This window comes from Ovis aries, chromosome 9 (genome assembly GCF_016772045.2).
Source record: "Ovis aries strain OAR_USU_Benz2616 breed Rambouillet chromosome 9, ARS-UI_Ramb_v3.0, whole genome shotgun sequence".
Classification (NCBI taxonomy): Eukaryota; Metazoa; Chordata; class Mammalia; order Artiodactyla; family Bovidae; genus Ovis; species Ovis aries.
In genome coordinates, this window is record NC_056062.1 from 94,440,548 (window position 1) to 94,455,870 (window position 15,323).

The 15,323-nt window shown below is 44.5% G+C and overlaps 1 protein-coding gene across 8 annotated transcripts in view; it reads left to right on the forward strand.

Annotated features, from left to right (window-relative positions):
• COL14A1 (collagen type XIV alpha 1 chain) overlaps positions 1 to 15,323 on the forward strand; it is a 225,232-nt gene that overhangs the window by 6,908 nt on the left and 203,001 nt on the right. For all 8 annotated transcript variants that reach the window (XR_009595100.1, XM_060394001.1, XM_042254547.1 and 5 more), the window contains exons 2-3: positions 8,719 to 8,844; positions 13,875 to 13,991. Coding sequence is in view for 7 of the 8 variants with exons in the window: in XM_060394001.1 (XP_060249984.1) it covers positions 8,736 to 8,844; positions 13,875 to 13,991 (226 nt within the window). In the remaining variant the exon portion in view is untranslated. The remainder of the gene's footprint in view (positions 1 to 8,718; positions 8,845 to 13,874; positions 13,992 to 15,323) is intronic.

Genomic DNA, 15,323 nt, shown 5'->3' on the forward strand with positions numbered 1-15,323 from the left:
GCGCCACACACACGCCCCCCCACCCACACTCCACACATACACACACCCCCACACACACCCACATATACCCACCACACCCCCACACACACACACACACACCCCACACACCCCACACCCCGCACACACCCCCCACACACCCCGCACACAACCCACACACACCACACACACCCACACACCCCACACACACCCACAACGCCACACACACCCACATACACCCACACACCAACACACACACCCACACACACACCCCACACCCCCACACACACCCCCACACACCCGCACACACCCCCCACACACCCACATATACACACCACACCCCCACACACACACACCCACACCCCCACACCCCCCCACACACACCCCCCACACATACCCACACACACCCCACACACACCCCCCCCCCCACCCACTCACCCCTTTGCATGTGAGCCATTCACTGGGCTGCTCTGATCCTACATAAGGTCTCTCTGGGATTTAGAAGGAGGTCCCTTGGGGTAGACTTTCTGGGAGGAGGCAGGGCACTGTGTGCCCTGGAGATCAGTTTTGCACACGAGGTGGAGAGAAGGCCCCTGGCTCCCAGCGCTCCTCGGCCTCGGCTGCAGGTCGTGCGGTGCACTGGCTCTGCGTGCTTCAGCCCTGCCCACTCAGTCACTGATCACTCGATCAATACCGATCGATGGGCTGTAATGCACTTTGAACGTTGTGGAGTATGGGTTAAACTGCCCACCTACATGTCTTCCAGTACCCAAGACTCAGAAAGTAGAGTTACAGGGGCCGCGAAGTCAGCTGGAGAGTCGCAATGGGATGAGAAGCAAAGGCAATCTGTTGGAGACTGATCACCCTTTCTAAACATTTTTCACTTGTATTAATATTTTAAATCAGCAAATTTTAGCCTTGTTAATTTCCACTAATATTTGTTTCAGGTATCTTTGGTTTTTATGCTTATCTTTATTAATCCTTCAATTTAATTAGGGCTTTATTTGCTCTTCTTTTTATGTCTCCTTTAAGTGAAAAAGTAGATCACTGATTTTTAAATCTTCTTTCTTAGGTAAATATTTATCTCTAATTCTTAGGTTGCATCCCACAGATTTTCATGTGGAAAATCTTCTTACTTTTATTCCCTTTCAACTATTTTTAAAATTTAAAATTTCCATTGTGATTTCTCATTTGACCCATGGATTAATTAGAAACATGTTGCTTAGTTTCCGTTTTGAGTTTGTAAAGATATATTATATTATTAATTTCTAGTTTAATTCTGTTGTCAGAAAACATACTCTGCAAACTTTGAGTCTTTTGAAGTTTATGAGCTCTCATTTTAGGGCCTACTCATTTTATAATGCCTACTTTGTAAGAAAAAATTTTTTAAAGACGTATCCTGTAGTTATTGTATGTAGTGTTCAATAAATATCAATTAATAGTTGACAGAGTAGAATTATTACATTGTGTATATTTATTTATGATTGCTAAATTTTCTTGACTAGTTAAAGTGACAGTAACTCAGTCGTGTCCGACTCTTTGCAACCCCATGGACTATACAGCCCATGGAATTCTCCAGGCCAGAATGCCGGAGTGGGGAGCCTTTCCCTTCTCCAGGGGATCTTCCAGACCCAGGAATTGAACCAGGGTCTCCTGCACTGCAGGCAGATGCTTTACCAACTGCACTATCAGTTCAGTTCAGTTCAGTCTCTCAGCCGTGTCCAACTCTTTGCGACCCCATGGATTGCAGCTCGCCAGGCCTCCCTGTCCATCACCAACTCCCGCAGTCCACCCAAACCCATGTCCATCGAGTCAATGATGTCATCCAACCATCTCATCCTGTGTCGTCCCCTTCTCCTCCTGCCCTCAATCTTTCCCAGCATCAGGGTCTTTTCCAATAACTGAGCTGTCCGGGAAGCCCTAGTTGACCCTTTATTCTGAACTGTCTGGAACTCGAAGGGCGTGGGTCTTTTCGGGTGTGTGTTGTTGGTCCACCCTACTTGCAGCGCCCTCTCTTCAGGCGCCCTTTCTCGACTTTAGTCTCTGGCATTCCTGAACTCTTCTGCCCTTTGACACTTCATGCTAATAAGACTGTGGCTTTCCACTTGATTTCTAATCACAATGCCTGCACAGTGGGGAGTTCGCTCAGAGGAAGAAAGAAGTCACCAAGCTAACAGTAACACAACTAGGGCTTTATTTCTAACTTAGAGCTGTTTTCTCCTGTGTCGTGAGGCTAACAGAAAAGAGTGATAAACACTGATTTCCTCCAGGGTCTGTTTCTAAGTAGACTTCTTAACCAATCCTGAAAAGCCTTTTGGTTAGTCTAGATGTGAGGAGGTACTTTCTAGTGGTACTTTCACTGGAGAGAAGAAATTACGAAAACTAAGCAACGTCAACACCCTGGGCTGTAACATCAGCCCTGCTCTTAGTCTTTGCTTTCTTATCTGCAAATCTGTAGACACAGATCAACTGGCTGTAAAGTTCTCCCATAATATGGGTCTCTCGCTGTTATTCAGTTGCTAAGTCGTGGCCAACTCTGCCACCCTGCGAACAGCAGCGGGCCAGGCTCCTCTGTCCTCTGCTCCTGGAGTCTGCTGTCTCCCAGAAGTTAAAATGGATACTAAAGTACTAATGTAGATCCAGGAAAGGGCTTCCCAGGTGGCTCCGTGGTAAAGAACCCACCTGCCGATGCAGGACACGAGGGTGTGACCCCTGGGTCAGGAAACCCCCCGGAAAAGGAAACGGCAGCCCACTCCAGTGCTCTTGCCTGGAGAATCCCATGGACAGAGGAACCTGGCGGGCTGCAGTCCACGGGGTCATAATGAGCTGGACACGGGTTAGTGACTAAACCACGGAGTCCGGAAAGAGTTCGAACGTAAAGGTCATTTTGTTCAGTTCCCCTGCCACAAATCCAGGAATCCCTTCTGCAGCATCTCTCACGGGTATAACGCAGCCAGCTTCTTTCTCAGACCTGCTAGTAAAAGGGCCAACGTGTCCTGAGTGTTGGAGCACGTTTCTGTCCAAATCCACGTCTGCGTGGCCCCCTCTGCTGATTCTGCTGCTATTTGCAGAAGCTGCACAGAAAATCTTGTTTTATCTTCCACGTGAAAGCCCTTCAAATACTTGACATCTATTACGTGCTTCTGATCCTCATTTTTCCTAGGCTTAATTCCTGCTGAATCATTCCCATGTCTTTCAAATGTTCTTTGCATGGGCTTGTCAACCAGAACTGCTAAGTCTATGAATTATTCTTAAGTCAAAAATTCCAAGTCTTCTTATGGTTGATGATTTTGAACCTGTACAGAGCTGTCATCTGGACAAGGATAAAAAATGGATAGGAATGTTCTTAGAAAAGTTTAAAGTAGTTCAGCCATGCGGATAATGGTGCCTGTGTCCTTAACTGGATCTTCTGTCTTTGTCTAAACATTTGTACCAAGTTTGTCCCACAGCCTTCCTGAGATGGGGTCTCTCATGAGTCTCTTCGTCCTCTAGTATCTACCCAAGTAGTAAATTCACTGATGATTTAACTGCCTTTGCCTTACATTCTTTCAGCCTGTTGCTAGCATGCTGCTAGTTAGAGCTTTTGGAGAGCTACCTGTGTTTCCAAGTACAGTATTTACATCATCACAATCCTATAAGGTAGATGTTTGCTTGGTCATTTTACAGATAAAGAAACCAAGTCATGGGGTGGTTAAACTGGTTAGTCGGGAGCCCCTAGCAAATTATTGGTGGATGCGTCTTCCTAGCGCCCAGATTTCTACTCATGGTTCCAGTCTGTGTTACCCCTGCTGTATTTCACACTTATTTCATCTAGTTCTGTAAATCTGCTTGTGGTCTTCTTTTTCAATAAAATTGTAAGCGAGCTGACACAGGGATCATATAGTAGGAAATTTTGTATCTCCCTTAGAGTAGAGTGGCTTGGTGGCTCAGAGGATAAAAAATCCGCCTGCAATGCGGGAGACCTGGGTTCCATCCCTGCATCGGGAAGATCCCCTGGAGAAGGGAATGGCAACCCGCTCCAGTGCTCTTGCCTGGAGAATGCCATGGACAGCAGAGCCTGGCAGGCAGCAGAGCCTGGCGGGCTACAGTCCACAGGGTCTCAAAGAGCTGGACACGACTGAGGGACTAACACGAGCAGAAAGCTAGTAGGACTCTCTGTAGTGACTGCTGGAATGAAAATTCTGAAGCTACAAACAACAGCCCCTCGCAGGGCCTGGTATCCCAGATGGCTGGCAGCAAGCTTCTGGCTTTCTCGTGTGTCAGTGCTGACTGAGTAGAGCACTGTCCAAGCCTTGCGTGTGTGTGTGTGTGTGTGTGTGTGTGTGTGTGTGTGTAAGTCTGTGTGTGTGTGCATGTGTGTGTGCATGTGTGTGTATGTGAGTAGTTTACACAAACTTTAGGATAAATATTTTAAGGGATTTTGATAAAACTGGCTTGCAGTTTTATCTGCTCCTTCTTAAACTTAATTGTATAAATAAGATTGGATAAGACAAACATATGAAGCAGAGGACGGGTCAGTTAGTCCTAATGGAGATAGTTTTAAGTTACTGATTGCATAATCAAGTAACAGTGTTTTGAGAAAACTTGTGCTAAACATTACCAACTTTCCCCAAACTGGGTTTATACCTTCTGTAGTAATACAGCTAAATGGCCATTTCTAACATGATGTTTTTAAGCCAAAAAAAAAAAAAATTTAAGGCAGCATTATTTGTTTTGTGCAAGGTTTTAGGCAGTGTTTCAGCAAATTAGGCTTTGACATTTTAAAAATATCTCATAGCAGTTTAACAGAAATTGGAATTTTTTCTCACCCCTATTTTACTGTCCAAATGAAAGACTTGGCATAAAACCTTGGGAAAATGAAAATTCCACTTCTCCCAATATGGTCTTACTTAATCTCACTTAAAATAAACAATAAGAAAGAAAGAATTTAAAGGAAAGCTATGGCTGCAATTTTCTTTCTGTATAAATAATATGCAAGGAAGGACTGGAACTGAAGCTGAAGCTCCAGTACTTTGGCCACCTGATGAGCTGACTCATTGGAAAAGACCCTGATGCTGGGGGAAGATTGAGGGCAAGAGGAGAAGGGGATGGCAGAGGATGAGATGGTTGGATGGTGTCACTGACTCAGTGAACGTGAATTTCAGCAAACTCTGGGGGATGGTAAAGGACAGGGGAGCCTGGCGTGCTACAGTCCACAGGGTCACAGAGAGTCGCCCGTGTTTAGTGGCTGAACAACAGCCATAGTAAGTAGTTTTCAGAAAACAGTTGCCAAGTCAAGGGTAGCACCGATTCATTGGTCTGTTTGTTTATTTATTTACATTGTGTGAAATGCAGATCAGCTTCTAATGTGGCATGGTAAGCATTGCTTCACAATACCTGGACTGCACTGGACTGCAGTGCTTTGATGAGAAGTGCTCTGGACCGCAGCTTGGAAAAGGACTTCCTGTCCTGTGTTAGCATAGTATTGCAGGATGCCTGAGAAAGTCCCCGCTCTTAAAGGGCAGGCAGAAAGGCAAGCTGCTTGCTCACCTCTCTCTTTGCCACGTTCTCGTTGAGCCTTGTGGGTATCATATTTGGGGAACAAAACCTTAGAGCATCTGTTTTGGGCTGAGAGTGATTCCACTGCTGCAGCTTTCCTTTGGGGGGCGTGGTCTTGGCCCTGATGGAGCTGATGCCTGCTCCTATACCTGTTCAGACCCCCCCATATTCAGGCCTTGTCTACAGAAACGTCACTCACAGCCCTCTGGAGTGCGTGCGTGCCAAGTCACTTCAGTTGTGTCCGACTCTGTGACCCCGTGGACTGTAGACCACCAGGCTCCTCTGTCCATGGGGTTCTCCAGGCAAGAACACTGGGGCGGGTTGCCATGCCCTCCTCCAGGGCGTCTTCCCCACCCAGGGACTGAGCCCGGGTCTGCGGCACTGCAGGGGGACTCTTTACCTCTGGCACTGCCTGGGGAGTCCCACGACCCCTGGGATGACCCACCTCATCTTGTTCTACCTGCCTAGGCAGCGTTAGAGGTCTCTATGACTTGGGGCCTTTCTCGCTGTGTTTAATTTGGATCCTCCATTTGTCCCATTTCTTCTGTGCTCTGACAGATAGTTGGCTCACTAATCTGTAACAAATTAGTAATAAATTCATCCAGGCTCAAAAGCCATATATATTATATATAAAATAGCCACTCAATATGTTGCCCATTCCATTAGGGATTTTAAGGGGCTTCCTGTATGTGAATGCCCTAATTTAAAATATTCTTTAGTAATTAGCATTTTGGAAGTCTGGTAGGCGGGTTGGGGGAGATATTTTTTGGACCTCTAAATATAAACGAGTATATTCTTTATTTTTTTATTATAGGGCCTTAACGTGATTATTTATGTGATTATTAAAGCATGTGTATCTTCCTTTAGTTGCAACACAGAAGAGTTGCATGGTAGACTGTCACTGGATATTATAAAAAGTAGTTGCCAAGAAAAATTTTTTATGAATGATTACTTGAAGGAATATAGTTTTCTTTGGATATACTGTGTTACCCTAGAATAAAACCAGATTAAATCTAAGTGCATGAATCATCTGAAATCATATGGTTTTGAAGGTTCATAGAGTTATCTTTTGCTACATTCACTGAAATAGCTCTTGTGCTAAAACGGCGATTAAAGCTTGTATGTGGCTGCCCAAGAATATCCCGAGGAAAATTAATGGCCTCAAATAAAGGATATTGCATTAAGGGCTAAATAAAGAAAAAGAACAACAAAACAACAAAAAACAAGAGCAGAAAAGCAAGAAAAGTACAGAACTAATACTGCAAGTTAAAAAAACTATCCTCAGAAAACCATAATCTGGACAGATAATTAGCTTGTCTGTTTTGGAGAGAAAGAGATAGGTAGGCGAACGTCAGTTTGATGCTGAGAGTGGGACCTTCCCCAGTGGCTCGGCTGTAAAGGGTTGGCTTGCAGTGCAGGAAACGTGCTTCAATCCCTGGGTTTGGAAGATCCCTCCGAGAAGGAATTAGCAACCCATTCTAGTATTCTTGCCTGGGAAATCCCACATTCAGAGGAGCTGGTGGGGTACAGTCCGAGGGATCACAAAGAGTCGGACACGACTCAGCAACAACAGTAAATGGAGCTATAACCAGCAACTATGTTGTCGACTGAGAGATCACACAGCTCTGTGCTAATAAAGGTGAAAACCAAAATGAAAAGATCAGGGGCGGGATGGGGAGGGAGGTGGGAGGGAGGTTTATGAGAGATCACACAGCTCTGTGCTAATAAAGGTGAAAACCAAAATGAAAAGATCAGGGGCGGGATGGGGAGGGAGGTGGGAGGGAGGTTTATGAGAGATCACACAGCTCTGTGCTAATAAAGGTGAAAACCAAAATGAAAAGATCAGGGGCGGGATGGGGAGGGAGGTGGGAGGGAGGTTTCAGAGGGAGGGGACATATGTATATCTGGGGCTGATTCGTGTTGATGTTTGGCAGAAACCAACACAATTCTGTAAAGCAATTATCCTTCAATTAAAAAATAAATTTAAAATTTAAAAAAAATTAGAAGGATAACTTCATAGGAAAATATCCAGACTGGAAAACCAAGAAGTAAATAAGCTAAGTAGATTTATAAATAAGACAAAAGTTGTGTAGGAAATAGCCTCCAAAAGGGAATAGGCTCATACAATTTTCTCTCTCAAATTATTCTTTGGCTTTTAAAGAGTATGTAGTTCTCATGGTACTTAAGCTATTGCAGAACAATGAAAATATAGGAAACGTTCTAACATTTTTAGAAATGAAGCTAGAATGATCTTGACACCAGACCTTTCAAGAAATGAATACTCTCAGTCAATTTTGGTTATTAACATAGATCTAGAAGACAACAGTTATACAAAATTGACATGATATAAAAGCAGTAACACGCAGATACAAGAAAGGTAAGTTAGCTTGGGCGGAGGGTTCCCTGAGGGCTCTTTAGACCCTAAAAAGTGTCTGAGAAGCAGATGCTAAAGGGACTCTTGGGTAATCCAGTGAGTTGCAGAGACAGTCCAGGATTGCAAAAATTCAGGCCTGGGGGCACTGTGAAGGCTTGCTCGCGGACCCCAGACAGACAGAACCTCGGAGGCCCTCGGACACGTCATTGCCCAGGTCTTGCCTCAGGGGACTCTTCCATCTCTAAAGACTTGACTGGTGTCAGTCTTACAGGAACTTTGGACGAGCAAGCAAAGGGCTGCATTCTTGCGAAGGTGCGGTGCTCCATGTCCTTACCACCCCCTAGACCTGCCTCTGTGAGTTATGGGACCCTCCCAGAGGGACCCTGTGTGGGACCCTGTGTGGGCTCCTGCGCAGGGCGGTGTTCTGCTGAGAAGCTGCTAAAGAGGCCCCAGTCATCTCCTTCTTCAGTGAGCGCTGGGTAGAAGGACCACCGCAGAATTCACTGCGGGGAGGACTCAAGAAGCAGGCGCCACGGCAGCGGCTCCTTAAGTGTGCAGCTAGCTGCCCCAGCATCCGCGCCGGATCCCAATCGCTCCGCGTTAGTGAAACAGGCCGATGACCATGTATTCCCAATCATTCTCTGCCTTTACAGCATCTTGTCAGAAATCTTCCTTATATTAGTTTATGTTTAGAGTGAAATATACAGTGCCCTAAGGAATGAGTTACTTCCTGAGAATACCAGCACATGTTGGCTTGTTTGCTGCCCCAGATGACTACATATATTTTATTTTCAACCTTCTCAAAATACCCTTGTGCTCTCTGTTTCTAGGACTGCTGTTACATCCCATGTGGAAAACAAGAAATAAAATGAAGATTTTTCACTGCAAGATGCAGTACTGGGTGTTTCCAGCATTTTTTGTGATTACTTATCTTTGCACCATTGTCCAGGGTCAAGGTATGGAAAACTTACATGGGGGTCTGGGAGTCAAGCCATGGTGGTTCTGATGATCGTTTTTTATTTTATTTGCCTTACTAGTGCTTCACAGGTTCAGCTGTGTTCTTAGGCAGGGTCACATGTTGGCTTTTTCTCAATTTTACCAGCTGTTTACATGGTAGGCATGTGGCACAACGTTGATGAAGCTACAGGTCACTAGCGGCTGAGCATATTGATTTTGCGGTAGATGGTTAAATAGCTCATGTTAATATGCTTCTGAAATGTCATGCAAATTTAATAACTAAAGTCAAATTTGCAAAATCAATTCTATTAATCAGGAACTGCCTATGTGTCTCGATCATGCCTTGTCTCTTTGAAAGAGTGTCTACACAATATTTCTGCCACTTCATACCTGGTCCTTATTTTTACTCCTTTCTTTAAAACTGAATGCACAGTCTAAAGGTTACTAAGGGCCTGACAGACGCTGAATAGGTTCTATGCAAGGAAAAAAGAACCCTCTGGCATACCCCATGCTAAATTTCCCTCAAATTTTAGTTTCTCCTACTTATAGAACAAGAGTTCTCTAAATGCATTTAGTTAAAAAATGAGATAAAAGCTAAGGTCTTTTCTTGTTTGTTTGGGATTTTTGAAGATCACTTGGAAAAATAAGCCAAATAATTTTCTGCTGTTTCAGTACCTTTTGCTGAAGTCATTTCTTTGAGATAGCACCCTGAACTGTGTTTTGAAAGGGGAGATACTCTTGCTGCCCACGTGGCTCCATTTCCATCACTCAGAGATTTCTGGTTGCAAATAAAGTAAACTTTCTCTGCCCAACTTAAGCAAAAAGTGTATTTACTGGTAGATAGTGAAGTGGTTCATCCAATAGTTAAATAAGCTTTGGAAAGTGTAGGAATCCGGGAACACGCTGGATATAGTTTCTAGGAACTAGTGACCATTTGAGGGCATGTTTTTGGAATGAAATGTCAGAGCTGTTTTCCATCCTTCCATGGCTGGACACAAGTTTCAGATTCTTGGGAGAGTCTGCCTGACTGCTTTGAGTCATGTTCTCCCCGCTTCGCCAAGGGAGGATGGCTGACAGATAGCGCAGCCAAGGCTCCGTGCAGCGGGGAGGGCGTGCTGTTCCTTGGAAGAAAACCAAGGTGCTGTTGGAAATTCAGAAGGGAGGTGACTGTGGGTGGGGAGGAACAGAAGATCTTCATGTTAGCGTTCCTCGGTGAAAGGCAGTGTTTCAGGAGGGACTTCCCTGGTGGTAAAAATTAGTGTTTCAAGAAATTAACGAGACTATTCCATTAGAAATAAACATAGGTTGTCCCTTGCCAAAACAGCAAGATTTCAGCGGGGTTGAGTGGAAGTGAAAGGAAGGAAGGAAGGGAGGGAGGGCAGAAAATCAGTCCTTTAATGAACTGTCATGTTGTGAAATGAAATTTCCTAAGTACCTGATAACAGTGAGGCTCTTTTAGAATGAAATAAACATTCCTTTTCTGCCTTTGAGCTTTGATTTCTATGAGGATGATTGTAGTGAAAATCTTTAAAGAAAAATCTTCCCTCTCAAAAGAAATACAGCACCGCAAAATAAAAATATCCCTGTACTTTCAGCAACGAGCCTGACCCTGCAGTCAACAACTGGACACTCCTTAGTCCCCCCTGGCAGTCCCCCTTTGGAATGAAGGTTGTATTTTCACAAATGTTGTAACTGGCCCTAGCTCACATAGAATGCCTGACGTCACTGTATGAAAGATGAGTTTGCTGGCTTACTCTGGGTTCTCAGCGTGTGCCAGAAATCAAGCTTTACATTTACTTTTTGTCTTTTTTAAGAGGAGTAAATTTTAACTGTTGAGTGGAGGCTGGAAGGAGGCTTGGCGGGAGTGGATCTGTGTATATATAGCTGACTCACTTTCTTGTGTAGCACAAAGGTTTTCTGTTGTACAGAGACTAGCACAGCATTGCAAAGCAATCATACACCAAGGGGAAAAAAAGAGAGAGAAATAACTGAGTCCCATCTACAACTGCATCAAAAAGAAAAAAATACCTTGAAATTAAAAGAAAAAAAGATTTAACTGACACAGATTAACTTTTGAGTCAAGTTCATGCAAGCATCTATATTTATTACTGGAGTTAAGTACGTATACTTATTGAAGGGGCTCCTGAGTGCTTGCAGAAAGAAAAATCACGGCTCTGGTATTAAATATACTCACCTGTTTGGTCCGTGAGATGAGAACGGTGGCCTCTGCACTGCGCTGGCAGTGTTCCTGTCGACCTTTCTGCCCTCGCCTTGGCGGAAGTCCCAGTGCTGTCCAAACGTACAATTGGAGCTGTCTTTGAAGCTCGAAGCTGTGACCTCACGCTGCTTTCTTTCTTTTCTAGCTTTTTTTCCCTAAAGGCAAAAACCTGAAGGAAATGTAAACTTTGTGTCTAACCAAGATTTCCTTTTAATAACTGTGAGACTGTTTATGCATACATAGGCAATAGACGGGTTCTGTTGATAAAAGAAAATGGCAATATTGCGTTTTGCTGGTAGTTGTAATGGGACCATCATCGTATAAACCATTTGTAAGTTGTTTTTGAACGTTGATGGGTTGGGTTGTTACCTTTGCTTCACTTTTATTTCCTGGAATGGTTCAATGGAAGATATTGCCATTCTGGGTTCTGGAGCGCCATCCATGATCTCTGGGTGTGATCTGGTATCTGCGTGTGGTCACCCTCATCACTTCTCCTGGAGGTTCAGAAGGTCAGCTGTTGACTAAAGATGTTGCAGGCTAAAAGCTTGCATTTAGAGAACAGTGGCCTGGGTAGAACATACTACAAAGATTTCTAATATTTAACCTAGGAATCCTGAGTGTTAGTTCTCTGCCCTCCTTGAGAGGTCGGGCAGGACGCCTGGGTGCAGATAGATCGGGCGATCCTTCGGGGACTGCCCAGATGGCAGCCTCCCCTCTGCTTGCGCTCTTCACTCGATGCTTCCCAGGCGTGCCCGCCCCCTGCCTCCTAAGCATTCATGCAAAACCTTGCAGTAAGCTCGGCCAACCATGTCCACCAGCCCACTGGCAAGGCTTGGCTCAGAAAGTGCATGTACTGTTTAGCATTTAAAATTCTTATTTTTAATTTTCTTCTGTAAATAATAAGAATCTATCTATAAGTAGATTTTTCTCCCCAAGTTCCAGAGGAAGCAAACGAGTATCAGTTTCTCTGTTCATCCAAATTTAGGTTTCGCCAACCTTCTCTTGTAGCTCAGAATAGTAGTTCTTGTGATAAATCCATACTTTCCCATAAGCTGGAGAAATGTAGACTCGTTCATGTCAAACTGAGAATAGGAAGCTAGTGTGTTTATTGCCTGACGAGCATTCTTTACTGAAATGTAGCAAAGGGCAAGTAGAAAGAGAACACTGCTCTTAAAGTTGTGTTCTTAGGCACTCACTGATTTCAGATGAGTGGAGAGCTTGATGAGGAGTAAATCGCCCATTCTTCTAGCTCAGTGAAGGGTGACTTCTTAATATAAATCTTCTCCTGAAGAAAAAGAGCATTTTGTTTGGGGTCAAAGATGGTCATGAGCCAGTATTTGAACCTGGATGAATGTCTTAGCGTCTTCTTGCTCCCCTTATGCATAAAATCGGGACAGTGATGGACAGTTGTGAGTGTTAAATAAGCTTTAGAGATCATCCATTAGATGAAGTAAGGCTGGATGGGAACAGACCTTTGCTGTGCACATCACAGATCATGCCCATCATCCTCTTTAACACCGTCGCTCATTCTGTGCCACCTTTTCTAAGAACAAGGCTTTGAATGGAGCAATCACTTGCTCAAGATTATTCATCTAATAATTGACAGGACTGGGAACCAAACTAACATCTAAAGCCCGCATAATACTACATACCTATTGAAATGAGTGTTTCTTTCCTTCCCCAGACTCTGTCGTAAAGTGGGAAAGAAAGACCAGGCATAGAAGTAGGTAATAAGGGCTAACTTTTCTGTCAAGCATTAAATTTTCTTTTGTGACAAACTAATTTATATATTATACAGTAAAAATCTTATGAAAGTATTTCTTTTGAAATTCTGGAACATTGATGTAGAGTTCCAAGAACATGTTTTGAAGTTTGAATGACTTACACAAAAAAGCAGTATAGACCTTTTTAGTGAACTATTGGGAAGGATTGACCTTACTATAATATGTCTGTAATAGCCTTAAATTATCATATCATAAAAATTACTGCGTTAATGAAGTGGAAACCTAAAGGCAGAAAACAGATCACGGTCTGCCTAGATTACAACAGTTCATGTGTTCAGAGCAGAAACGTTCATCCTTGTAACATAATAAAACTACTTTGCAAGGTTGGCTCCATTAAGCTAGACGAGGGTGTTACAGTCTAACCCTAAATCACAGTTGTTTGCACAGGATCAGTTCAGTTCAGCTCAGTTCAGTCACTCAGTCATGTCCGACTCATTGCAACCCCATGGACCGCAGCACGCCATGCCTCCCTGTCCATCACCAACTCCCGGAGTCCACCCAAACCCATGTCCATTGAGTCGGTGATGCCATGCAGCCATCTCATCCTCGGTCGTCCCCTTCTCCTCCGGCCCCCAATTCCTCCCAGCATCAGAGTCTTTTCCAATGAGTCAACTCTTCGCATGAGGTGGCCAAAGTACTGGAGTTTCAGCTTCAGCATCATTCCTTCCAAAGAAATCCCAGGGCTGATCTCCTTCAGAATGGACTGGTTGGATCTCCTTGCAGTCCAAGGGACTCTCAAGAGTTCAAAAGCATCAGTTCTTCGGTGCTCAGCTTTCTCTGTAGTCCAGCTCTCACATCCGTACGTGACCACTGGAAAAAGTACACAAGATCAGCACTACTTGGCAAACGCTTACCTCTCGAGTCAGAAACAAATGCTCTTGGGTTTGTTATTTTGCAAACAGATCACTTCACTAACGGGCTGCAGAAAGAACGTGAAGTCTTGAGTATTCTGATTACGTTGGTTTGGCTTTTCAGTTTGACAGTGAAAGCTTAAAAGCCGTTTAACAACTTTGTTTTTCCTTTTCAGTCCCTCCACCCACAAGGTTAAGATATAATGTGTTATCTCATGATAGTATCCAGATTTCATGGAAGGCTCCAAGAGGGAAATTTGGTGGATACAAACTTCTTGTGACTCCAGCTTCAGGTAAAAAAATCAACTGTGTTTTAGAGTATTAGCAACTTTTGGTGCACAGGAAATGAAAATGTATAGTGCTAAGTGTTGCTTTAATCTCACTTGAAAGACTTTTGTTTTATTTAATCTTTTGAGCTTGAAATCTTATCCTCTACTCAACAAAATAATATTGCCTCAAATCTAAAGACTAGCTATGGGGCTCACCATAATTTTCATACTATCAAAAATCCTCACTACCTCTGTTTCAACATGGATGAATACCTTTGGTCTCTGGACACTTGAAAGTTACCTCCAGCGCGTGTGACCAGCTGAGTAAATTATGATTAATTATGTTGTTCTTTAGTCGAGTTATGTCCGACCCTTTTGCAACCCCAGAGGTTATAGCCTGCCAGTCTCCTCTGTTCATGGAATTTTCTGGGCAAAAATACTGGAGTGGGTTGTCATTTCCTCCTCCAGGGGATCTTCTCCAGCCAGGAATCAAAACTGGGTCTCCTGAGTCTCCTGCATTGGCAGGCAGATTCTTTACCATTGAGCCACCTACGATTAATTAGCTTAATAGAATATTGTTCAGCAATGATGCATTAAGTTATAAACTCTAAGTAGACACAGCGGGCATAAATGACGCATTAAAGCAAGAAAAGCAGAAGTTACACACACTTATTGATCATGAGGATCAAACAGTTGTGTAAAACTTTTCACAGTTAAATTTTGGTTGTGTTTTTCCTTTCTCATTTCATGTTTTTGATTTATAATCAACTGAAACAGTACACAGCACGTTGGGAATTACCTGGCGGTTAGGACGTGACGTTCTCGTTGCCAAGGCCCTGGGGTTCAGTCCCTGGTCAGGGGACTAACACCCTGCAAGCATGCAGCATGGCCAAAAAGCAAGCAAAGAAACTCCAGGCTCGCAGAGGGCGGCTGCGGCGCGGGCGTCCTGGAGAGCCGCGCTCAAGCCCTCGCCCCTCCTTCCGTGGCCGTCGGTGTCTCAGCGCCCCGGCTTCCTCTTCCGTGGGGCCTGCGGCGGGAGTGGTGCCCGCCTCACGGGGCTGCCGCGAGGCTTGAAACTCAAAACGTGGTCTGGGGACGGCAGCGAGGACAGATACAGCATGTGGGGCCCGCAGCCTGCCCTGTGCGCTGGCACGCTCGCGGGAAGGGCTGGTCGCGGGGACTAAACGGGCCGGGAAACGGAGCGCAGCAGCGCGCGGCGATCCGGGCTCAGTAAGCCTTAGCCGTGGCCGTAGCAGAGAAGCTCCGCGGCGTAGCTCTCAGGCTCCCTTCTGCCCATAAAATCCAATTCCGCACAGTACGTAAATACTCAGTAACAGTCTGTTTCTGTAACGTGTA